This window comes from Pseudorasbora parva, chromosome 16 (genome assembly GCF_024679245.1).
Source record: "Pseudorasbora parva isolate DD20220531a chromosome 16, ASM2467924v1, whole genome shotgun sequence".
Classification (NCBI taxonomy): domain Eukaryota; kingdom Metazoa; phylum Chordata; class Actinopteri; order Cypriniformes; family Gobionidae; genus Pseudorasbora; species Pseudorasbora parva.
Window position 1 is genome coordinate 11,624,087 of NC_090187.1, and position 26,955 is coordinate 11,651,041.

The 26,955-nt window shown below is 38.0% G+C and overlaps 1 protein-coding gene across 2 annotated transcripts; it reads right to left on the reverse strand.

Moving 5' to 3' along the window:
* Positions 1–282: 282 nt before the first annotated feature.
* Positions 283–24,701, reverse strand: LOC137043344 (long-chain specific acyl-CoA dehydrogenase, mitochondrial-like). Of its 2 annotated transcripts, none has more exons than XM_067419601.1 (11): positions 24,575–24,701; positions 19,951–20,127; positions 19,720–19,857; positions 14,132–14,296; positions 12,661–12,727; positions 8,197–8,361; positions 7,967–8,068; positions 6,502–6,615; positions 5,097–5,224; positions 3,669–3,755; positions 283–794 (listed from the first exon to the last, which is right to left on the reverse strand). In XM_067419601.1, the coding sequence occupies exons 1-11, from the start codon at positions 24,664–24,666 to the stop codon at positions 701–703; spliced, it is 1,329 nt and encodes a 442-aa protein (XP_067275702.1). In that variant the 5' UTR covers positions 24,667–24,701; the 3' UTR covers positions 283–700. The 2 variants fall into 2 exon arrangements, with proteins under 2 accessions (XP_067275702.1, XP_067275703.1); XM_067419602.1 differs by lacking the exon at positions 24,575–24,701 and adding an exon at positions 23,520–23,561.
* Positions 24,702–26,955: the final 2,254 nt, after the last annotated feature.

The window sequence follows — 26,955 nt, forward strand, 5'->3', positions numbered from 1 at the left end:
CTTGTGAAATGCCATCTGATTCTAGTGTGGTGTGTATATGGACACTTTCTTTTCCATTTTGTATAGTCTACTTATTCAACATTACCTTTATTGCTGAGTTTTTGCTTTCTTCTTTGCCTCAATCTCTTTTTTCCCTCCTCCCCTCTTTCAAGGTAATAGGGAGGCTTTATCTACCATATTGAGCTTCTGTATATTCTGGAGACTCAATAAAATCATCTGCATTATGGTGGCAAAATTTGGTCGTATATAATTCACTATCAAAATGAGCACAAACCTTTCCAATACGTTTTTGAAAAATCTTTAGAATCTTTAGAAATGTCTTTATAAAAATTAAGTACACACAATGAGTTGGTATTCACATATCAAACAATCAAATCACTTCAAAATAATCAAAACTTTCCAAATAAAAACACTTGTATTATTCTCAAGTGATGCAAATTGTTAACCTGGAAGGCAAATGTTTCTTAAAATATATCCATACATACAACATGGAGTCACAAACAGATGAGGCATTCTCTCTGGAGACACCATATGATATCAACAGTCTGTCACATGACATTATCATTTACTATGTGCTGGAGCACTCATCTGATCTAAGATCTTTTTATAATCAACAATCCATGAAGCTTCTGCTGCAGACATAGGAGACATAAGAGGCACCATATTAAACTTTCATCTTCATCGTTCATTTTTCCTAGATCTATCCTTTGCTAACAATGTTGCGTGAGATGAGTTCTTTCATGATCTCGTTGGTTCCTCCATAGATGGGCTGAACTCTGGAGTCTGCAAAAGCCCTGAAAGAGAGAGAAAATATGCCTTTTATGTATGGGTCAAGAGACGAAGTTTGTCTGGGTGAATCTCAAGAATGTCCAGTTCATATTTCCCCTTAATAACAAAGAAGACATAAACACATTATATTAAATTAAGCGTTTTTAAAGATCATTATGATATTTCACATTGTGAAATTTTCTTGGCAAGCACATTTCCCCTCAAACTTTCATTATTATAACAGGGAGGAGGGAAGGACCCAGCCTGATCTGCCGGCGATTTGATTTCGCCCTGCAACTCACTCTGGAGACCTGTACATTAATTGAACAGGACTGGCTTATCCTGATGCGCTATTGGTGGGTTTGACGGAAACGATGGGTCGTTGCCTGTTGATCATGCCTCTTGTCTGATTGTTTGAAAGTCTATCCAATTACATTCTGAGTCATTTGAATTTTGCTTGCTTATACCATAGACTGTAAAAAAAAAACATGGACATAGTGTCTGTGCCACTCATAGGATTGTGAAGAGCAGTTTTGAAGCGTAAAGTAGGGTCAAGCTGGCCGTTGCCACCTTGGCAGCGTGTCATAAAAGCGCCACACCCAGATAAACGAAAATGGACAAAGATGTGGGCGGAGCTTAAGTGATGTGATGACTAACAGACAGCGGATAAATGGCTATCCACTTGTCACTCAAAGTGGCCACGCCCTTAATTATGCAGAACTTCAAGGCTTTATATAATGCACACAAATGAGTTATAAAAAAAAAATCACCAAATCATACAATTTAAGTTACTTCCGTATTGGCTTGAACAGAAACTGGGAGAGGTTACTGCTTGGCAGAGCAGACTCCCCATACCAATGTTCAATTTTAAATTGAGCTTGATCTGGTTCACAATTCTCTCACTTCACAGTTTAATTACTATATAGTTTGTCTTACATTAATGTAATAAACACCAGAAATGTACTCAACTTGCATTACAAAAATAATAAAATCTGCCTAATTGTCATGAAAGTAAAAGCAAAAACACCTTTTATAACATCTGGGGACTGAGGAGACAAGTTGCTCAAGTTTAGGAATAGGAATGTTATCCCATTCTTGTATAATACAGGCTTCTAGTTGCTGGACTGTCTTAGGTCTTCTTTGTTGCATATTCCTCTTTATGATGCACCAAATGTTTTCTATGGGTGAAAGATCTGGATTGCAGGCTGGCCATTTCAGTACCCGGATCTTTCTTCTATGCAGCCATGCCCATGATGTTGTAATAGTTGCAGTATTTGGTCTGGCATTGTCATGTTGGAAAATGCAAGGTCTTGCCTGAAAGAAACGATGTCTGGATAGGAGCATGTGCTGTTCTAGAACTTGGATATACATTTTAGCATTGATGGTGCCTTTCCAGATGTGTAAGCTGGCCATGCCACATGCACTCATGCAACCCCATACCATCAGAGATGCAGGCTTCAGAACTGAGCGCTGAGAACAACTTGGGTTGTCCTTGTCCTCTTTAGTCCAGATGACATGGCATCCCAGTTTTCCAAAAAGAACATTCAATTTTGATTTGTCTGACCACAGAACAGTTTTCCACTTTGCCACAATCCATTTTAAATGAGCCTTGGCCCAGAGAAAACGCCTGCTCTTCTAGATCATGTTTAGACATGGCTTCTTTTTTGACTTAGCTGGCAACGGCAAATGGCAAGGTGAATTGTGTTCACCGACAATGTTTTCTGGAAGTATTCCTGGGCAAATGTGATTTCTAGTATTCCTGTATGTGATGCAGTGCCATCTAAGGGCACGAAGATCAAGGGCATCCAGTATGGTTTTCTGGCCCTGACCCTATACGCACAGAGATTGTTCCAGATTCTCTGAAACTTTGGGTGATAATATGCACTGTAGATGATGATAACTTCAAACTCTTTGCAATTTTTCTCTGAGAAAATCCTTTCTGATATTGCTTGACTCTTTTTCACCACAGTGTTTGGGGAATTGGTGATCCTCTTGCCATCTTGACTTCTAAGAGGCACTGCCTCTCTGAGAGGCTCTTTTTATACCCAATCATGTTGCCAATTGACCTAATAAGTTGCAACTTGCTGTTCCTTATATGTACATCTAACTTTTACGGCCTCTTATTGCTACCTGTCCCAAATTGCTTTGGATGTGTAGCTCTATTGAAATCAAAAAGGAGCCAGTATTTGGCATGACATTTTAAAATGTCTCACATTCAACATTTGATATGTTATGTATATTCTATTGTGAATAAAATATACATGTATGAGATTTGTTAATTATTGCAGTCTTTTTTTATTCACAATTTGTAGTCTCCCAACTTTTTTGGAATCGGGTTTGTTTATAAATATTCACTAGTCTGATTTCTTTATAACAACAGTCAAACTGTTGCTTCCATGAAAAGCCTATTTAAAAGTGTTTTAACACATTTCTATTATTGTCAGTTCATCTGAACCTATTTAAAGACTGTGAGATATTTGTGGTGTGACACTGCAGATCTGACAGAAACATGCCCTCTGCTGGACAGTAGAATAACAGGAACTGGAGAAAAACTACTGAACATGCTATTTCAAGAAATACATTTAACATTAAATACATTTAAAAATGCAGCATTTTTTCCCTCGGATTTATGCAATTTACATAATTCATACTTCAGGTTGGAAAATACGGAAATCTGTACAAATATGTAAAACATGAATCCCTACAGGACATTTTCCTTTTGTGTTTGAAGGAAGAAATTAATTTGGGTTAGGAACGACATGCATGATGGCAGAATCTTAACTCGTGGGTAAACTATCCCTTCAACCACTGTTTGCAATCACGGTCATAGAACAAACATTGCATTCTGGTTACAAGGGCAAAGTAGACGCTGCTGATGTCACTCAGTAACAGTTACTCACTTGGCTATCGGATACTCCCACATGTAGCCCCATCCTCCGTGAAGCTGCAAGCACTGAGTGGCAACTTTATTCTGCAAATCTGTAGCCCTGAGGAAGGAAAAAAACACATTCACAATTAATATAACAGTGTGCAAAACGATAAATAAAGGTGGTGCTTTCTATATAAAAGCACAGACATGCAAACTTAACATGAAACAAATCCAAATTAGGGCTACACAATAAATTGTTTCAGCATCATATTGTGATATGCGCACATCCACAAAAGTAAGTAGGGATTGCAGTTGATCAGGCCCTACAGTTCTGAACACATGGGATCACAAACTCGAAACAATTTTAATTCACAATTTTTTTTTTACAATTTTTAATCAAACTAAACAATCAGAGAGTGAAAGTTTACCATTTTCACACATTTTTAAGTCCAGTCAGTTTAAACATTCAAGTGATTTTAAATCATTAAATTGCAAGAAGACATGAAAAAGTAGCCTAGAAATCTTGACGCACCCTAGCGACAACAAATCTAATTTGTAGCCAGGGCATCTAGCAACTCTCCGTTGGCTTGCGAGCTGGAAAAAACAAACTCTGGTCAGGCCAATCACATCGTGTATACCGATATTATTGACTGGGTTATTTATTATTGAGTTATTTTGTTTCTTTTTCAAAGACATTTATGCATCATAATCTAGCAGTTATTTTTTTAGTCATATGTTCATATTTTCATAGACATCTCATGTTTGTGTCAACATAATTTTTTTCGTAACAGTCAAAAAATAGTTTCATATCTTCATGACGGAGACAGATACTGTGGGAGTATGGGCAGGTTTGGATATTGTGGCTCTACTTCCAGCTCTCTACTGCTGAGACTCAGGTCCCAAGGTCTCTACTGCGCAGACGCAGGTCCCAAACCAGCACAAGATGGCAGCGCCATATTCACTAACACAGTGAAGGGGCACCATCCATTTTTTTACAGTCTATGGTCTTGATCCCAATATTCTGTACTCTTTCAGAAGATGTGTCATAGTGCCGCCTCACTATACAACAGTGAAAACACGAAAAGTGGGAAAATTCCATTAATGGCGGGCAAGTGTTATCTCTATAACTATAGTTCCCCTTTTTATATTATACACTCATGTTTATTAAAATGTATTACGATAATTAAAACTGATCCTGCATTGTAAAACTGTAAAGAGATCAGTTAAAAACAATGGACACGCATGCAGGTAAAGATAAACAGATTAACACCCTCTAACAAGAAACCTTTAGAATTTTGAAACATCTCAAAACCAAATGGCTCTAAACAGTATTACGTGATGAAACCTTGTTTGCTGAAAATATGTTACTTGGGGGGTTCAAATGCTTTCGAAGCTCTGTAAAGCAGTGTTTCAAAAGCTATCAACACAAGCGCTCAGCAGGTTTACTGAAGAGACTCACCAGTATTTGGCCATGGATGCTGTGCTTGAGTCCAGCTTCTTCTCACTGTGGAGCTGCAGGCAGCTGTCAATGAAAGCTCTACCTACACAGATGTCTGTCTTCAACTCAGCCAGTTTGTGCTGCACCACCTAAAAGACAGACAGACAATCACATACAGATCTGATCATGATGATGTGTTATTAGTGTAAACTTGATTTAGACCTCGCTGATTCTACTCATCCATATGGGCAAATGAACCATGTAATGGAGCTTATTTAATTTTTCTGAGCATCTCAAACTGCTGGCAGGATGGAGGGATACAGTTACAAAGAGAGTGTGGCTGAGATCTTATGTGAGGTTAAAAGCAGACTAAACAAATGAGGAAACTAATTATGAAGATCTGGCACAGAAATTTAATACAACTGAAAGGGTTTTTTAAAGGGGTCATACCATAAAGAATCAAATTTTCTTGTTTGAGATAAGATCTGATAATCCTATATAATTAGTTCAATCTCTAGATTTATGACCTTGCTGATTGTGTGTAGCACCTGCAACTCTGGAGCGAAGGCTGGCCCATGTGGTCCAATCGAACAGACGAGCTACTGTAGTTCAAATTGTTAATGCTGGTTCTGATAGAAAGATGTCAGAATACTCTTTTTTGTGTATTAGGCTGCATAGCCACAGACCGGTCAGGGGACCCATGCTGACCCCAGTCCACCGACGAGAGCCAACAGTGGGCACATGAGCATCCGAACTGGACCAGGAAGCAATGGAAGAAAGTGCCCTGGTCTGATGAATCACTTTTTTTTGTGTGCGTTGCTTATCTGGGGAAAGCATGGCACCAGGATGCACTTGAGAAGGCAAGCCGGTAGAAGCAGTGTGATGCTTTGGGAAATGTTCTGCTGGGAAATCTTGGGTCCTGCCATCCATGTGGATGCTACTTTGACAAGTACCACCTACCTAATCTACCTAACTGTACTCACACCCTAAGTCCTATAAGTTGTGAGGTGGTCTTGTACCGTGCCCGAGCGCAATTGCCCACCACTTCTAAGCGGGCAAGGGCCAGCCAAACAAACCAGAGCGCCTAGTGTGTGTACACACTTAAAGGATCTGCTGCTAACATATTGGTGCCAGATACCACAGTGCACCTTCAGGGGTCTAGTGGAGTCCATGCCTCAACAGGTCAGGGCTGTTTTGTCAGCAAAAGGGGGACCAACACAATATTAGGTCATAATTGTATGCCTGATCGGTGTGTACATGTATAAATAGTATAAATAATAAATTATTTATTATTTGTATTACTAATTTATAGTTGCCAGAAAGATTTTCATTGATAAAAGGCTTATACAAAATTGACTTCCAAACCAACAGAAACTAAATTGTATGACCCCTTTAAAAAAAATAAAATGACCCCTTTAATATTTACCTGCAGGTCAGCGATGGTCTTACCAAATGCCTTCCGCTGCATCACATAGTTCCTTGTCTCTTCAAACATGAACTCACAGCTGGCAAGTCCCATGACTGCTATAAGAAGGCGTTCCTGCAGAGTAACAGAGAAGGGAAAACTAACTTAAGTCTCCCCCTATTCCTATTAAAAAATGCTGTGTCAGCCTGTTTTGTAGAACTGTTCCTTAATATTTTGATATTTTCTAATGACAATGCAATCCGTGTACAAAAGAGATTCACAAACGGATGCAATATGTGAGGGGGAATTGATTAAGTTCTGAAGTTAGAAGAAGAGGGAGAACAACTCTAATAATAATACTCATTAAAGGGTTACTTCAGCGATTAGCATATGGCTTTGTATCAGTAGAAACTAGGGGTGTAATGATTGGTTTTAACAACGATTCGATTGAAATAAAACTTTCACACTGATTTAAATTTTTGGCTAAAAAGTTACTGAATTGATTTCAAGTCAATGAATCGTTTCGGATCATATCGTTCTAAATGAACCAATATCGTCCTTAAATCATATCAACAACCTCAAATCGTGATACGAATCGAAGTTAAACGAATCGTTACACCCCTAGTAGAAACCCTGAAGTATATTCAAATGATCGTGCTCCTCCTCATATCCCTCTGAGACAAGAGATTTATGCATTTTATTTCTGAAAAAAATTCCTCCCATGACCCAAATATCGTCAATTTGCGTCATGGGAGGAATTTTTGGCCAGAGGCTAAAGACTACAGCCAGCAGAGGGAGCTATTTCCAACTCGGGATGAAGATCACACTCACAGCTCAGTTCGCAGCCTCAGGCATTCATGGAAACGGTGCGGCCGGAGGAGCAAAGTGAGTGTTTCTACTTCTCAAATTAATTCCTATGAAAGTTAACTTCCAAAGCCATGAACTGAAAATGCGCCAGACTGATCATTCAGCTCATCATGAATGTATGTAATTTGACTCCTGCAGTTTGCGCTGTGTGACACTCCCTCAGCGGCTAAATCACATATTAAACAGACATGTTCAGTTTTTAATTTGTAGTAACTGTTCTCTAACTGAACTGATTTTATGAAAATGAAAGTGGTCACAGTGGGAAAATGAAAGTGATCCAGTCACAGTGATTCAGTTGCTGTGGCTTTGGGAGTGGCATTGTAGGGCAGCAAAGCATTCTGGGAATCATTCATGAGACAAAAATAAATTTTCTTTCTTTTCTCAGTCTAGAAAGCACCAAATAATTTTTTTTCACATTTCTACTACATTAAAGATCCAGTTTAAATACAGATTAATCTTCCCATCGCTGAAGTACCCCTTTAATAATCACAGAGCTTATAAACACTACTTATAAGGCATTATACAGAGGTAAGAAGAAACAAAAATATCACTGAAACTTCTGAAGATAATCATATTCCTTCAGAGCTAGACAGCAGACGATTTGTGCTCTCACTTATACCTGTGGCAGCTCGTTCATCAGATAATAGAATCCTTTATTGACCTGACCCAACAAAGCTTCAGCGGGCAAACGCACATCCTCAAAAAACAGCTCAGCTGTATCCTGCACAGAAAGAGATTTATAACCAGACTGCCATCATTTTTCAATAAATTAGATTAACTCTTACTCAAGATAGCAAATCATATGCATTTAAAACGAATGTAGTGTATATGGAAGGCATCAGGAGGCACCTGAGCTTTGAGCCCGAGCTTCTCCAGCTTGCGCCCCTTTTGGAAGCCCTTAGTGCCGTCGTCGACCAGGAACAGACTGATTCCATGAGCTGCTGTCTTCGCTTCACGGTTAGTCACAGCAACTACAATCACTACACCACTCATCCAGCCATTTGTGATGAACACCTGACAGAAAGTAACAGAGGACAAAACCTGAATGAAAAATCAAGAATATTCGTAACAACCAACCAACTAATCCGCAGAAGAGTCCCTCAATAAATCACTCTGCACTCTCCCAGCATAATATAATAATAAAAAAGCAGTCGCTCACCTAAATATAAAAAATAACAAGATAACTCAAAACTTTCTTGTTTGTTTAAGAACAGTTTTTATTGAAATCAAACTGCCAAAATTACTAGTTTTGTACTTCCTCTCCATTCTTAAGTAACAAAGATTAAATATGAGCACAATATTGCCTGCAGAGAGATCAATGCCTATTAGTCATCGCCCCATTTGGCCACTCCCTGGTGGATGTTAGTATAGGGAGAGATACCACCTGGAATAAAAATAGATTTAGATGCCATCTACAGTCCCTGACAAAAGTCTTGTCGCTTGTGTACAAATTGACCTAAAGTGCCGCTGAAATACATTTCTAATCAAGATTTTTTTACAAGAAATGGCTCATTTTAATCCCACCAGCTTTTGTGATAATGTTTCAGTGAAAAACTAAACTTTCAAAAAGTATTCTAATATTCACAGCTTGGTAAAGCCCATTGAGTCAATTTTTGCAAAGACATAAGTGTTGTCACCTTGTCATATGAGCTTCACCTGTGACTAATAATGGATCAATTAGGTCTCAAGTGTGTATAAAAAGAACCCCAGTATACTAGACCTTCACATCAACTACAACTAGACCTCTGCAAACATGCCTAAGATTCACCCTGAGACTAAAGTTTTGATTATGAAGAGGCTGAAGACCAGATCCACTGCTGATGTGGCAGACACCTTCAATGTGTCTCAGCATCAAGTACAGAGGATAAAAAAAAGATTTGAAGAGACTGGAGACGTTTTTGACAAGCCCAGGTCAGGCAGACCCCGCAAGACAACTGCTCGAGAGGACCGTTTGTTGGCTCGAAAATCCAAGGCCAGCCCATTTTCCACTGCAGCAGAGCTCCACGAGACCTGGTCACCTGAAGTCCCTGTGTCAACCAGAACAGTTTGTCGGATTCTGTCTCGAAATGGCCTCTATGGTCGAATCAGTGCCCAGAAGCCAGCACTAAACAAAAGACAATTGAAAAACCGTGTGGCATTTGCCAAGGCCCACAGCCTGCTAAAAGGATGGACGCTGGAAAAGTGGCAGAAGGTGGATTTTTCAGATGAATCTTCTGTTGAATTACACCACAGTCGCCGCAAATATTGCAGGAGACCTACTGGAGCCAGAATGGATCCGAGATTCACCCAGAAAACAGTGAAGTTTGGTGGCGGAAAAATCATGGTCTGGGGTTACATCCAGTATGGGGGTGTGCGAGAGATCTGCAGGGTGGAAGGCAACATCAATAGTCTAAAATACCAAGAAATCTTAGCTACCTCTTATATTCCCAACCATAAAAGAGGCCAAATTCTGCAGCAGGACGGTGCTCCATCGCATACGTCCATCTCCACATCAAAGTTCCTCAAGGCGAAGAAGATCAAGATGCTCCAGGATTGGCCAGCCCAGTCACCAGACATGAACATCATTGAGCATATGTGGGGTAGGATGAAAGAGGACACATGGAAGACGAAACCAAAGAATATTGATGAACTCTGGGAGGCATGCAAGACTGCTTTCTTAGCTATTCCTGATGACTTCATCAATAAATTTTATGAATCCTTGCCAAACCGCATGGATGCAGTCCTTCAAGCTCATGGAAGTCATACAAGATATTAAATTTGGATCTCACAGCACCACAACTTAATTTGCTGACATATTTTTGTATTTGCAGTAAAGTTTGTTCCATTTCTGTATAGGCGACAAAACTTTTGTCTTGCCAAAATTTGACCTTTCTGTCTTGATTAAATGATAAATATTTTTTCTGTGAAAATTATTTATTTCAGTGCATTAAACATCATTTGGGAGGGTTTTAGCTTTTCATATGAGCTATTTCTAACACCAATTAATTAATTAAAAGTCAGGTTAATATCAGGTATTTCTAGAAAATAGATAAGCGACAAGACTTTTGTCAGGGACTGTATGTGTCAAATGTTATGCAGTTCTTAGTTGTGGAAGAACAATGTAGCTGCATAATTACTGGGGGGTTCTAAACTGGGAATTGACTCTTTATTGTCAACAAAATACCTGATCATATCAGACGGGCATAAGGGTTTATGTTACAATTAGATATAAGCTTTGCAAAAACAAATTTTAGTGAACGACGGACATGGCTCTTAAAGGGTTAGTTCACCCAAAAATGAAAATTATTTCATTAATTACTCACCCTCATGTCGTTGGACACCCGTAACACCTTAGTTTATCTTCGGAACACAAATTAAGATATTTTTGTTGAAAGCTGATGGCTGAGAAAGGCTTCAGAAAGGCCTCCATTGGCATTGGAAATCCATTGGAAAGACTTCGTTACAAAGTCCATCTCACTACAGTGGCTGTACAATAATTTTACAATGCGACGAAAATAGTTATTGTGCGCACAAAAATCATAATAACGACTTTATTCACCAAGTTATTGACGTGAACTCGATGCATGCGCCAGAATATGACTCGGCTCAGCCATTCAAATACATGACCCGGAAGAGGAGGAGCGCCGCTATTGCATGAGTTCTAGGTGAGTTCACGTCCGAGACCTACACGGACCACAATAACTTGGAGGATAAAGTCATTATTTAGATTTTTTTTGCGCACAAAAACTATTCTCTGCACTTCGTAAAATTATTGTACAGCCACTGTAGTGAGATGGACTTTGTTAGTGCCTTTTATGGGTCTTGTAAGTGGGTCAGTGGAAATGTACTGAATGCCAATGGAGGCCTTTCTGAGGCCTTTCTCAGCCATCAGCTTTAAACAAAAATATATCTAAATTTGTGTTCACCCGTTTTTGGGTGAACTAACCCTTTAATGCTGCAACACGTAAGAAACCATAGAAAGAAGTAAGAAGCTAATTCTAAAGCCTGATCTGAGATAAATTATTATTTTGATTGATCTACCTGAAAATACAAAAAAAACAAACAGCTATAATTAATTCAAAATTCTGCTGCGCTAGTGCTGAACGAGAACAAAAGCACACTTTATGCTTATTATTGAGTATTTTCACTGGTAATATGTTAGTTTCGCACTGATCTGAAAATCATTTTATTAGTTTAGAAGTTACCACTGGTCTTGTACCAGACTATCTCTTAAAATACTTTCTGTCTATAAACCAAGAAGGCCCCTTAGATCTTCAGTTTATATATTTTAGCTGTTCCACAAAGTAGAACTAAAACATCAGCCATTGCACTCCATGGCTCTGGAAAAAAAAACACTGAGGAGGTGAAAGGTGCTGGAAATAATTTATAAATGTAAATAAATGTAAATTAAAAATCGACTTATGTAATATCTAATTATTTTCTGATTCTAGTGTTTACCATTTGTTTTATTATCACCTTCATTTACAGTACCTGTCAAAAGCTTTTAAAAAAACGTGAAATTGTTTCATGTTTTTGAAAGAAGTCTCTTCAGCTCAACAAGGCTGCATTTATTTAATCAAAAATAAAGTAAAAACAGTAATATTGTGAAACAATATTAAGAAACTGTCTTCTATTTGAATATATTTGAAAATTGAATTCATTCCTGTGATGGCAAAGGTGAATTTTTAGCATCATAACGCCAGTCTTCAGTGTCACATTACCCTTTAGCAAATTAGCATGTTTGAAGGACGATTTCTGAAGGATCATGTGACTGAAAACTGGAGTAATGCTTTGAACCACAGGAATAGATTACATTTTAAAATATATACAAACAGAAAACAGTTATTTTAATTTGTGATGATATATTGCAATATTACAGTTTTTACTGTATTTTTGATAAAATATTGCAAATAGTCAGCATAAGAGACATTCTTTTGACAGGTATTTTATTTCTATTCTAGTTTCTTTTATTAAAATGTGATTGTTGATCATTCTTTTTTTTTACTTCTACTCTAACATTTAAATGTTTTATTATAAACCACTTTGTATTATTTTAATTGTTTGTATTGTGTTAATCACTTGTTTACACTTGGATTATATTGGATTAGTTTGAAAGACGCCATATCAATTTATTTGTATGATTGATTGATTGATTGATTGATTGATTGATTGATTGAATGAATGAATGAATGAATGAATGATTGATTGAATGAATGATTGATTGAATGAATGATTGATTGATTGATTGATTGATTGATTGATTGATTGATTGATTGATTGATTGATTGATTGATTGATTGATCAAATCTTTGCATCACTTGTTATTATTTATACCTTGCTTCCATTAAGAATCCAGTCGGTTCCATCTTTTTTTGCATATGTCTTCACTCCTTGAAGGTCACTTCAGAGAGATAATAGAACCCGTGAACAGGGAAGACCAGATCAATGATCAAAGGAATATCTCACAATGGCCCTCATTTATCAATCTTGTGTAGAAACGGGCGTATATGTTGGCGTAAGATTATGCTTACACTCCTCTCACCGCCTGATTTATGAAGCTGTGCGGACCTCTGCAATCCAGGTGTACGCAATACTTGCCCTTGATAAATGCGGCGGCTGAAAACGATCGTCATTAGAATAACACACCCCTATATATTCAAGTCTCCACCTCCCCCACGCCCTCATTTTACGCCATGGACAAACAGAAGACGGCAAAGAAGCGAAACTTCTCCGACGTGGAGATCGGGCGCGCTCAATCATCTCACTAGTCCACTAGTCAGGGCACTGATTAGGACATAAGTCAATGGGCTGACTCCCTGATCAGTGCCCTGACTACTGAACTAGTGAGATGATTGAGACGGAAAAAAACCCCGAAATTGTTTTATTTGGGAGTTTAAAGAGTGGAATTAAAGGCACCTACAAAAACAAAATACGGACACAAATAACGAGTACTGTTAATAGTGTGGAGGTTGAAAAGCGCACTCCAGCAGTTTAAAGCTGTTTGGATGATAAATTACCATCACTGCATTATTTTACAGCACGTTTTGAAAAAAATTAGCATTTAATTTCGTATCACGGCACATGTATTGGGGTGTACAATAGTGATGATGATGTGATGTGGAGTAAGATTCATTCACATTAATAATTACATGACAATTTGTAAGATTCTTATTATTATGATTATTATTCTTAATGACGCTTGTTATTTAGAAGAAGAATGTCGTTTTTATTGATTTGATTATTATTTAAAAGAAGGTCATTTTTATTATTTTGTCAGTCTGAATTATTTTAGTCCCAGTCCGTGCGCAGCTGCCGGGCCAGGCGGGCCTGAAACGTCAGATAAAGCGCACAGGCTCGCGACTGGAGGAATACATGCCTAAAAATCAAACCCTTTGGTAAAGTCACAAAAATTAAACATTGACGTTCATGTTGCACAAAAATAAACACCGAATGTTGTTGTTGTGGTTTTTAACAGTGGGTCATATAGCATATCTTGTCAGTGCGTTTTGTGGTGTTAGGAATTGCTTTTCTGCACATTTTCCCACTAACTCAAACATGCGTACACAACCTCCTGAGCTGGCGTAGGATTTGAGCGTGCCGTACGCCAACGTCCATATTGATAAATCTCAAAGTCACCGTGGGTTTGGGTGTACGCAAGGTGTACGCTGGAAATTTGGTGTACGCACTTTTGATAAATGAGGGCCAATGTGTCTTTGTATCTTTAAAAGTCAAATTCATTTCTTCACCCATCTGAGGGACTAAAGTGCCATTCATTCTTTAATGTCATGCCTGCACTGAATCCCACCTGCCGGCTCCAGGTTCTGTCATAGCGATGGCCCCGATGCATTTCCCAGCGGTCATCTGTGGAATATAGCGCTCAATCTGAGCCTTAGAGCCATAGTGACTGATATAAGGCATTACAATCTCAGAGTGGAGAGAGAACCCAGGACCACTGCAGTTACAGTACATTCTACAACACAAACAGAGCCAGAACACTTGCTACATTACAACACACACAGACACACCATACAATCAGGGTGAAGCACCATTCAGAAGCAAGTTACATTTTAAATTCCAGTCTTAAATTTGAATTGAGGGAGCATGAAGGAGACAGAATTGCAATTCAAGTTTTAATTAAGTAAGTAGGAATACAATGGAATTTATTAAAGCTGCAATCTGTACGGTTTGCCTCTTTGTCTCCATCTCTGTTTGAAACTTGGAATTGCAGTAAGTCGTAGAGTTATTATCTTTATGTGGGTTGTGCATCAGTGGCTCCTCAGTGTGGATAAATCAAATGTTTTGAGGAATATACTGTACTTTGGTATTACAGACTGGCCAGTTTCACCATTTTTGAATGGGTTTCGTTTCACAATCCTCTCTAGGGTGTGGTTATCCCTATTGCTTGTAGAGGAGCCCAGCGAGGAGAAAGCTGCCGTTCTTCAGTGATCTGCATCAAGAGATCTCAAGCAGCCGTTCTCCTCCCACCTTACTAACGCGGCAGCCGTTGACTTCACAAACCTTGTAGGTTCAGGGGAGCACAGTTACTCTGCCGTTCCGGCAGTCGAGGATACGCTGGCTTCCCATCTCTCTCCTACCTCGGCCGCCACTTGGAAGTAGCGTCCTCTCCATTTGTGTAGCGGCAGGATGATCCTCCCCATGCACATTTGTCAAGTTTTATAGCTTGGATCTTGACATGGCTCCTGGTTTGCATGTTCTATCTGCTTAAATCCAGTCATGCAGGGTTTTTCCTGGCGTTTTGTGCCAGATGCGGCAGCACATACCTGTATATATATGTGTGTGTGTGTGTGTGTGTGTGTGTGTGTGTGTGTGTGTGTGTGTGTGTGTTGTATTATCAGGACTCACAAATATTCCCCTTCTGCAGTATTATACATTATATTCAACATTATGTCTTGTTGTATGACTCTATGTAATACGATTATTAATGTAATAATGTCACTGAAACTCTAACATAAAAAAAATTTCCTCACACATTATTCAAGCTTTCAATGCCGGCAGCATCTCTCCCCATGCCTGCTATGCTCTGCCTCTCCTGCTATTAATGCCGTATGTAAGAATGAACCATCTGAAATGCTTTGAATAATCATACTACTAAAACTAAATGTGATCTGGTGATTTAATGATGTTTGCGCTTTGACTTTGACACTCGATTAGTTATTTTTACATGCCTTTATGACATTCTTTGCATTTTTTAAGTTTGAGAGGAATGGACTTTAAAAATGGGTGAATTATACCTTATAAATAGGCCTACTACATCAAGATGAGCCTTGGATAAAACAACTCTATATCGCAAATCTTATCGTTTCCATCAACGATACATATCATCATATATTCTAGAATTATCAGATATATTATAGAATTATATATCAGAATTCTAGCCGATAGACAGGTGTTCAAATACTTATTTTCCTCACTGTTTTTGTGATTTACAGTGAGGAAAATAAGTATTTTGAACACCCTGCTAATTTGCAGGTTCTCCCACTTGGAAATCATTGAGAGGTCTGAAATTGTCAATAGGAAATCACAATATATGATTTTTTAACTATTTATTTGTATGATACAGCTGCAAATAAGTATTTGAACACCTGTCTATCAGTTAGAATTCTGACACTCAAAAGACCTGTTAGTCTGTCTTTAAAATGTCCACCTCCACTCCATTTATTATCCTCAATTAGATGCACCTGTTGAGGTTGTTAGCTGCATAAAGACACCTGTCCACCCCATACAATCAGTAAGAATCCAACTACTAACATGGCCAAGACCAAAAAGCTGTCCAAAGACACTAGATGGTACAAAACATACAAAATGGTACACCTCCAAAAGGCTGGAAAGGGCTATGGTGAAATTGCCAAGCAGCTTGGTGAAAAAAGGTCCACTGTTGGAGCAATCATTAGAAAATGGAAGAAGCTCCCTCAATCTCCAATCGAACTGGGGCTCCATGCAAGATCTCACCTTGTAGGGGTCTCAATGATCCTAAAAAAGCTTAGAAATCAGCCCAGAACTACACGGGAGGAGCTGGTCAATGACCTGAAAAGAGCTGGGACCACTGTTTCCAAGGTTACTTTTGGTAATACACTAAGACGTAATGGTTTTAGGGCTGAAACGATTCATCGAGTAACTCGAGTTAATCGAATCAAAAAAATCCTCGAGGCAAAATCATCTGCCTCGACGCTTCGCTTAGTCCATTTAACTACACACAGATGTTGCAGAAAGACATTTTTTTGTGTAAGGACTCGGAGTATGAGCGGATTGCGGTTATATCCGCGGTTCAGGTGCATAAACATCCCAAACATTGCAGGTGGGTGAGAGAAATCATTAATATGCTGATTTTAATGAAGACGCGGAACTCTCATATCACGCTAAAACGCAATGAATGCGTGTCGTTCTTTAACTTTCGTTTTCAGCTCATGTCGAGATCAAAGACCGCAATGCGAGAGAGAGAGAGCGGGCGGGCATCAGCACTGGTAATATCATTTAATATCGCTGTTTTTAAATGAAGACAACTGTGTGTTGAGCTTCAAGATGCGACGCTGAACATTTAAGTTTCATTTGCGGCAGTACACGCGTCAGCTGAGGAGATTCGAGCAACTCCAAACACATGAACTCGATGGAGTTTGCAGCTTTGCATATGGATCACCGTCATTGTGATGTGTGTGGAATCTTTAATGAGACTTTATATATCCTACTTGATAATATCTTCGAAATGCACCATTAGATGTTCTCAATACTAGGCGCAACATAGGCTACATCAGAACAAGCTGTAACGCGCGCGCATTTGTCATGAGCAGCGCTCGTGCTTTCAGAGCTCAGAGCTGCGTGCTTTCAATGATTTGTGTAATTTAAATATCACACTTAAATCATATTTATAGCTACTAACTTAAAACAAGCTGTGTTACAATGATGAATGATTAGCTCAAAAGATCAGCATGCGTGATGTACTTTAACTGAATTAAACATATCTCGCGTTAGATCTCGTTCTAGCGGTTATTCCTCCGTGTGATGTATAGGTTGTCGACCCTGGTTTATGTAAATAAGTGTTTTTGTTTTGTTTAGCAACCTACTTCAGTGTAGGTAATATGTGACGATAGCATCGCGCTTAACACGGAGGATTTGAAGTTGTGACTGCCGGGTGCGGGTGGATGGTTTGCTTCTAACAGCTGATTCGGTGACGATAGAGCTGATCCGCACATAACCTGTCCAATATGTTTTGCTTCAGTAAAGGAGTAAATAAGACAGTAAATGCTTATGTCATGCCTGAGCTGAAGCTGAAACATGAAAGTTAAGTTGCACAACATATACAATATTTAGTTATTTATATTATTTATAGAATATTTATAGAATATTAGAATATTTATATTATATAGAATTTATAGAATATTTATATTATTTATATTGGCATTATTGTTATTTATATTACTACTATTTAGATTTATTGGTTGTAGGTTTAGTTTTAGATTGAACTATGTTTACCTTTTTAAAGTAATTTAAAATAGATTTTTATTTAATATAATATGGCAATTGTATGCATTAAAATTGTTTAGTTTCACAGTTATTAATGTATGCAATTTCAGCAATAAAACTTAATTTTTCTAAAAAGAAAACAAATTAGATGTTAATTTTAAGATACCCGTCTTATTGTCTCATTGCTCTTTAATAAAGAAAAAGTAATTATTATCCGATTAATCGATTAATCGATCGATTAAGTGGTAGATTAATCGATTACAAAAAGAATCGATAGCTGCAGCCCTAAATGGTTTGAAATCATGCATGGCACGGAAGGTTCCCCTGCTTAAACCAGCACAAGTCCAGGCCCGTCTAAAGGTTCCCAATGACCATTTGGATGATCCAGAGGAGTCATGGGAGAAAGTCATGTGGTCAGATGGGATCAAAATAAAACGTTTTGGTCATAATTCCACTAAACGTGTTTGGAGGAAGAAAAATGATTAGTACCATCCCAAGAACACCATCCCTACTGTGAAGCATGGGGGTGGTAGCATCATGATTTGGGGGTGTTTTTCTGCATATGGGACAGGGCGACTGCACTGTATTAAGAAGAGGATGACCGGGGCCATGTATTGCGAGATGTTGGGGAACAACCTCTGTCCCTCAGTTAGAGCATTGAAGAAGAGTCGAGGCTGGGTCTTCCAACATGACAATGACCCGAAACACACAGCCAGGATAACCAAGGAGTGGCTCTGTAAGAAGCATATCAAGGTTCTGGCGTGGCCTAGCCAGACTCCAGACCCAAAACCAATAGAGAATCTTTGGAGGAAGCTCAAACTCCATGTTTCTCAGCGACAGGCCAGAAACAAGTGATCTAGAGAGAGAAGATCTGTGTGGAGGAGTGGGCCAAAATCCCTCCTGCAGTGTGGGAACCTGGTATCTTTGCTCAATAGTATTTATTTGTGTGGTGCTTGTATTTAAGTTATTCTTTATTATTTTCTTTATTTTTATTTGACAGTAGTCCTTTTTTCCCTAAACATTGTAAATACAGAACCGTACCAAAAACAGTGAACCTAAAACCGTGATATAAACCGAACCGTGAGCAATCTGTACCGTTACACCCCTAGCGTAACGTATGTGAGAGGATAGCACACACATTCGGAAAGCCTTCGGCAGAATTCAAATGAGCCGTTTTAATCTAGAGTAATCCAGATTAATTTCAAAATTAATCTAAAGTAATCTAGATTCATTTCAAAATTAATCTAGAGTAATCTAGATTAAAAAAATTTATCTATGCCCATTTTCAACCCCCCCCCCCCAAAAAAAAAAAATATTTTGCATATTTTTTAACCAAAAAAAGTTACAGACTGCAGCTTTAAAAGCATAACATATGACTGTTATAACTTTAAACCATGAAATTGCTTCAAGTGTATTTTTTAATAATTACCCATTATTTAAAGAATAATATTAAATAAATAAACTTTAATTTTGGTCAGAATCCAGAATTAGTCAATATCCCCATACCTATCTGTCCATATTCCTAAGTATTTTATATTATTCATACTAAAAGTTACCAGAATATAACATGGAGGGCATTTGGTGGCTTTTGTTTTGTTTATTTTGGCAAAAGTCAAATGTTTTTTGATAACTTGTAACTATTTTGACGTTTTTTTGTTTTAATAAACATTCATTTATTTTGGGTAATTTATTTTAGCACATGAAGCTTATATTTAATCAAGTAGTAAAAAAAAAATCCCATCCCATGCCCAAAACCTGGGCTACTAGTCTGATTACAAACAGATTATTAGGGTCCATGTAAACGCAGATTCTGCATTTACATTTTAAAAATCTGAATTTTGCCCAAACTGCTGTAGGGTCCGATAGGTATGCGAGGAACTACTGTGACAGACAGGTGAACGCAGGGTTACTCACTGCTCCTCCCACACGATAGCAGCAGACAGGAGGTCTCCTCCGATTCCTCCATGCTCTTCAGGTGTATATATTCCCAGCAATCCATGTTCTCCAGCCTTTTCCCAAACCTCTCTGCTGACCTCACCATTCTTCTCCCACCTATAAGCACATGCACATACATTTAAACCTGCATCATTTTTTCATCCTGTATCTATTATTACATGTCACACTCAGGATGATATGGTAACTTACTGAGTGTGATATGGAACAACTTCCTCTTGAAAGAAGCGCCGCACATTCTGACGGAACAGGTCGTGTTCCTCTGAGAAGATCCGTCTGGTGCCGATGTCCATCATCGTCTTGGCCATGGACGTTTCAGGTCGAAAAGGTGCTGCTGTTTCCCCATGCTGGAGCTCTGCATGCTGCATTCTGGAAGTCAAATTAACACCTTAAAATAGAGCCTTGGCTATAGTTAATTATTATAAATAATACATATTATAAATTATTATCTTTGATACACAATCTAATTTAATAATATGTTCAACCCATAGGCCGTAAAAAATATGGACGACTTGACATCATCCGTTTCCGCTTGGCAGATTTATGTTGGTGTGAAATAAACAGTTATGGAAAGGTAGAAATTAAAGCTAAAGCTCCAATCTGCTCCCAAAAATCCCAAAAAAAGTCTGTTAGTGCCTCAGTGACAACTTCACTCAGAGAAGACGTCGATCTCAGCTGTCAGTCATGACGTCACACCCCCCGTTTTTATAGCATCAAATAACTAACTAAAATGAAACTTATTTTAAAAACTAACACTTGAAATGAAATCATCGTGACGATAACTGCCTTCAGTGACATAAACTAACTTTGGGGAAAAAAATATTTGAAGTCTAATTTTATTATTTAGTTTGCCTCGCGTCCATTAGAAAACACAGAGGGGCGTCTATACTGGGACCGGTCACCAGGGGGCGATCGAGGCGCGAAAGCTTCAGTAAATAAGAGGGACGGCCGTTTCACGCCGGCTTCACACTGCACGCGTAAGCAGGGCATAAGCAGCGCGTATTTTTTTCGGCGCTCATGTTAACAGATGAGTGCATTCACACCGGCAGCAGAGGCAGAGCAGAAGCGGCAGTGCCGCGATCGTTGATCGTACTTCCTGATGGCTGAGCGAACTGCGCAGGCTCAGACTGAGCTTGACGACGTAGATGTGACGTGAGCCTCCTGTCTGACAGCTGTAGGTCTTCTAGTAGTTGTGGAAAGTGAAAGCTGAATCACGTTGTTTAAATATTTTCTCCCGTTGCTTTTGGCTCACTATCGGCTTCTCCCCATTCTTCCCCCCTTAACTTTATCAGACTTTATGTCTCCACGTCCCCCCGACTGTCTCATAGACAGTAAAAGATTGCCTGCGAGCGTCTCCTCCTGTCTATACGGTAATTTCTCAACTGTGCGACAGAGTCGCGTTGGTTATGACGCAATTGTTAGCCTATTTTTACAAAAACAGCTTCTACGGGGCGATAGTGTAAGATACAAGGTAATGGAGCCTTTTATGCATTGTCGTGTTTCTTTAGAAATAAACAATGGACAAATGGAGTCTTTAAACGTCTCAGATGCAAAGTTATTCACTGTCAAAGTGACTCAAAAATGAATGGGAGTCAATGGGATGCTAACAGCAGGTGATGGCTTGGTTAGCAATGGCAGCCCCTAGGGGTGGAACGCTTTCCGAGCGCTAGATTACCCCCTTGATTATTTCGCCGTTGATGTCAATGGGATCGCTCAGTCCATTTATTTTACTGTCTATCCCTGCGTCCCAATTCGCACACTATCCATCCTAAATAGTATTCGAAAATAGAATTAGTATGTCCCAAATCGTAGTATGTTGAAAAGAGTATTCCAAAGATTCCCGGATGGTTTACTATTTCCGGTCCGAATTCACAGCATGGATCGATGGGCACTCTTACGGCTGATATTGCCCACAACCCATTGCGAGTTGGACGAGGATTCGATTAGAACTACAAACGCGGAAAAAAGCGTTAATAAACTACAAACATGAAGGATGTGCGAGTTCGACGGTTAAGTAGAGAAGTTTAGATAAAGGGGTTTGAGTGACCCTATCAATATTTAACTTGACAAAAATATATTTATTCAGTGTTGTCCATTTCTTATGCAGCAGCATTGTGAACTTTTGTAATGACACGTTTGGCCATTAACTTTTAAATGCATCATTATATTTAAACTGCAAACACAAGACACACAAATGGCAGATCAACGAGCGGCTACATTTCTCTCAGATACGGTAGGAGATTAAACTGAATGTAAAGGATTTGAACTGTGACGAATCTGACGATGATTGACAGGGCAGATAAACAGTGACGGGATGCACGTAACTAATCGACAGAGTCCGTTAAAGATGGCGAAGTAGTATGTCCCAAAGCTTGCATACTTTTCTGCTACACCCTCAAAAGTATATACTTTTTCTTCACAAAAAGAGTACATACTTTTAGGACGTAGTATAAGTAGGCGAATTGGGACGCAGCATATGTATTTTTGCTGCGCTGCTGACGCTTCTGACTTCTGACGCTCAATTAAAGTGAAAGCACACTTTTAAAGGACAAAATAAATGTAATTCCACACAAAAAGTGCCTAAAATGCACACAGGAAGCACGTGTTGTGTATTTGAACAATAACTGGAGTATGTCAGAAAAGAAAACGAAGAATAAAAAATATCTGTGGAAGATTTTAGCAATTTAAACTTGTTTTGATTATTCAGTTTGGTTATGATTATAACAAATAAAGTAAACTAGCCAGAAAATATAACAAACTTTCGTTTAGTTTAGTATTTAATACTCAGACAGGTAGGCTCTCGGTCTGCAGATGCAGTCACGGTGTAAAGTGAAAGCACACTTTTGATGGACAACAGGGGCGTTTCTAGGATTTTCATTTTAGGGGGGCTCAGCCCCCAGTGAGGGTAGGTCTGTAGAAAAAATGGTAACACTATTTAGTTTAGGGTCCAAATTGCGCTATTAACTAATAGCTTACAAACATGCATACCCAGAAGGTATTGGCTGTTTATCATTACTTATAAAGCAAATATTAATACCTTAATGCATGGCCAAACTGTACATGCAATTATCATACCTAATAATGTAGGCAGGTTTATAATAACCAAGATCCCAAATGTTAGGGGGTTCTAACATGGTCCCCCGAGAAAATTTTGATTTCTATGATCTACATATGAGCATTTTATGATGTTCTGAAGGCCAAAAAATTTGATAACAATAGCTTGAAAACCATGTCACTGGGCAGTAAATTATTTGTCTTTCTTATCTCCACATCTCTCGTTTTCTCTGTTTTTATCTTGCCCTGTCTCTTCATAACGCTGAGCTTTGACAGTTTTTTTCCGTTTTCGTCAGTGAATAAAGTGAACATATGGTTTACATATTAACATACTGATATTTATGTTTCATGAATAATTTTCTTAGACACGTTAATTTACTGTTTTTCAAAGTTTTAAGTTTATTAAAATCACAGTATGAACATTCATTAGGCTACTAATATTATGCCCAATACAGGCTGAAAAAGCTGATTTTTTTTTTAATTTACTGAATGTTATAAATAGAATTATATAAATTTACAATATATACACATTCATTATTAAATTTACGCCTAATCTGATGAAAATGGCTTTGTTAATATTTTCTGTTCGTTAAGGCCTATAACGTTACATTATGAATCACTAAATATTTTTTTCTTTTGATTAACATTTCTGACTTAAAGCAGAAGCTGTCAAACATGAAGGTTTAATTTAGCTGCATTTATCTTACTTGACGTCGAGTTGCTCTGCTAAAATTTGCGCTCAGACTCAGCAGTTTCTGTGTGACCATAAAGCCCGCCTACTCTGATTTGATTGGTTTCATCAAATATTTTGACATTGACGAGCGGTGACAGACCAATGACGCTCAGATTTACACACACACACACACACACCTCTGCTTCTGACGTGCGCTGCGCTCTGCTCAGAGCCGCTGCGGATTGGAGAGACAGACTAAAAAACGGGACGAAGCCGAAGAGCCGAAGCCTGCCGCCAGTTTCATATGTTTTAAAGGTTAATCACATATTTTTTAGGGGGGCTGAGGCATAAGTTTAGGGGGGCTGAAGCCCCCCTAAAAAGGGCCAAGCGACGCCTATGATGGACAAAATAAATATAATACCACAAAAGCGTTCAAATTGCACACAAGAAGCACATGTGGTGGTTCAACCACAGGCTTGGTTCAACCACATTAGCAAACTTGTATTCATGTGATACTAGGTACTTCGACGAAAACAACATAATCATACTTTTGGTCATTTTTTGTTAGTATAGCCTAATATTTCTCAAAATGTTCAATTAACTTGCATTCTAATTTCAATGTTAAAAAGCATAGGAAATTATACTCTGATTAACCCTTCCTGTTTTAGAAAAAAATCTATTTTTAACCATTCATGGTGTGCAACCGATCCACCATGAGGTGATTTACGTACCTTTGACCCTTTTCATAACAGCTGTCGTCTTTAAATTTCATTATTATTATACATGCATAATTAGAGGAAAATTGGACGGATCATAATATTATTTACTGTAGAAGATTAGTCATTTGTCACAGGGACAAATCATATAAAATTGCTACAGCTAAAACCTATTATTTAGTCAACCTTGTTTTTAGTAGTTATAACAACACCTATTTTAATAATAAAGTAAAAAATAACCTTTTGTCTTTGTGAATTTTAATTAAATTATGAGAGAATTAAATATGGAAAGAAAACATTATTTCTGCGAAGATAAAACATAAAAAAATACATTTATTTGGAGGAAACTGTTATTAAATAAATTAACACTCACCTAGACATAGTGACGGCGAACGCTTGTTTACTCTGCAAATACACATTTTTCGTCGCAGGAGAAAAACTCCTCAGTGTCTTAAGTGCAAACATGCTGGACGTGAAGCGCAACTACTGTTCGTGAACTTCTTCTTCTTCTTCTTCTTCAAGTTTATTGGCGGTTGACAAACAACGAAATGGTGTATTACCGCCACCGACTGGTATGGAGTGTGGAACAAAATGACATGCTCTCCTTTATATTCTATTCCATAAATTGGTCACTTTTAGATATTGAAAAAGGCAATTATAGCATTCATTTCCTGATTTATTTTGTAAAATATCTCCCAATATAAATCGCATTTTTCTGTTCGTGAACTTAACTCTTTACAGGAGTAAAGAACACTTCCGTCTGAAACAAAAATACACAAAGCCAACATGTCAAAATAAGAGTCTTCTTACATAATGCTGTTGATAACATTACAATCTGAATTTTGTAACAAATTGAGTGCATACTCGGTTACCGTCTGGTGTAAGGTTTAAAAAATATCAATGAAAATGAATAGCAGGATGTTCAAATACTTATAATTATATATATATATATATATATATATATATATATATATATATATATATATATATATATATATATATATATATATATATATATATATATATTGTTATTCATTCATTTTTGCGTTTTTGATTTTCTATTTATTATTATTTTTTGCTTGTAAGGTTACCTTGGGTGTTATGGAAGGTGGCGTTAAATAAAATGCATTATTAGTTTTATTTCATAAAAATAAAAAAGGAAAATATCTAATGAGAAGGGTCTAATGAGAAGGGTCTAATTTTAGAGAGTCACCAAAAAAAATTGTTTTGGCTTATACAGAAGTTGAAGATAGTCAAGTTAACTTCTAACAAAGTTTGAAAAGTCTAACAAAGTTGAAAAGTATATATATATATATATATAAACAGATCCCATTAGCATACAGCATAAGAACACACACATCATAGATGCAGTAGAAGACAGTACAGGTTAGTAAAAGCAGGTCATAAAGAAGCCTGGGTAAAAAGGTAGGTTTCTAAAAAGGGAGAGAGAGTTCCATAGGTACAGAGTCGTATGGCAAAAAGTTTTAGTGTTTAGGCGTATACGCTGTGACACCAGAGTGTGAAGACCTTAGAGAGTGTGAAGGGGTATAAATATGGAGAATATCATTAAGGAAATTCTCCATATTTATACAACATTATTAACATGAGTATTATTAACATTATTAACATGAGTATTATTAAAAAGTCATTGTTTCGGGGGTTTTGAGCACAAAAACTATTCTTGTCGCTTCATAAAATTATCGTAGAACCGCTGTAGTGAGATGGGCTTTGTAACGACGTCTTTAGTGCCTTTTATGCGTCTTGAGAGAAGAAATGAGAGAAGATCATTTTTGGGTGAACTAACCCTTTAAGGATGCACAGAGTACTTACTAACACAATCAAAATTTATGATAGAAATAGTAAGGGTGAATCATCTCTCCAACATCGTATAAAGCCCGCCCCACCAATTTGATTGGTCCGAACAGCTCTGGTTCAAGCATAGTTGCTCCACAACGGATCAAGTCCAGACCAAACTTCCCAATCTCAAATGTTGTAGGTGGGGTTAAGTTCGGCTGGCATCCAGGCAAAAAAATGAATACCATATTTTCCGAAAATGTAAGTAGTTAATGAATAGAAGCAGTCCCAAAACAGAACCCTGAGGAACACCAGTAGCTGGTCGTAAATCCTTAGGTTGGACAAACTGAAAAAAACTGTGTGCGACCAGAGAGATATGACGTAAAACAGAATAGGAGGGTGCCAGTGATTTAAATAAAAACTATCCTTTCAAGGAGTATCTTATGCGGCGAGATGGTATCAAAGGCCAGGTCGAGAAGGACAAGCATGGTTAATAAACCAGAGTCAGCTGCCAACAACAGATCATTAGTAATTTTAAAATCCCAGTGATCTGGAAGTAGCAACTGAGGTGGCATAGGCCTATTTCCAACTAAAATGAATTTTGAATTGAGGGTCAGGGTTTTACTAGCCTGACATCATCATACTCAATTCTAGTCAGAATAGTCTGATTCTGCTCCAATGGGCTGTGATTATGGGACGTGTTTCAACCAAACCTCAATTGAAAGAAATGAATAAGCTAGAGGAAAAAGATGTGTAAATGATTTTTGCTGGTGTTGAAAAGAAATTATAAAAAAAACACGATCATCATTTCTGAGAGAATTAGTGAAGGTGAATGCATATATGAACAAGTTTTCTGTTTAAGATTAGAACAAATTAAACCCAAGCGCATTTGATGACATGGATGATTACGTTACTGTTGTTTATCATCTGTCCATCATCGTCTGAAGCCCACCCTGACAA

What these genes read in the sequence shown, in the direction of transcription:
- LOC137043344 (XM_067419601.1), bottom strand. Translation starts at nt 24,666, where the DNA reads ATGTTTGCACTTAAGACACTGAGGAGTTTTTCTCCTGCGACGAAAAAT. An exon ending in GGATTCTTAATGGAAGCAAG is followed by an intron (nt 8,362 to 12,660) that starts GTATAAATAATA and finishes ACTTTCTGTCAG; the next exon opens with GTGTTCATCACAAATGGCTG. An exon ending in TGATGAACGAGCTGCCACAG is followed by an intron (nt 6,616 to 7,966) that starts GTATAAGTGAGA and finishes GTTACTCTGCAG; the next exon opens with GAACGCCTTCTTATAGCAGT.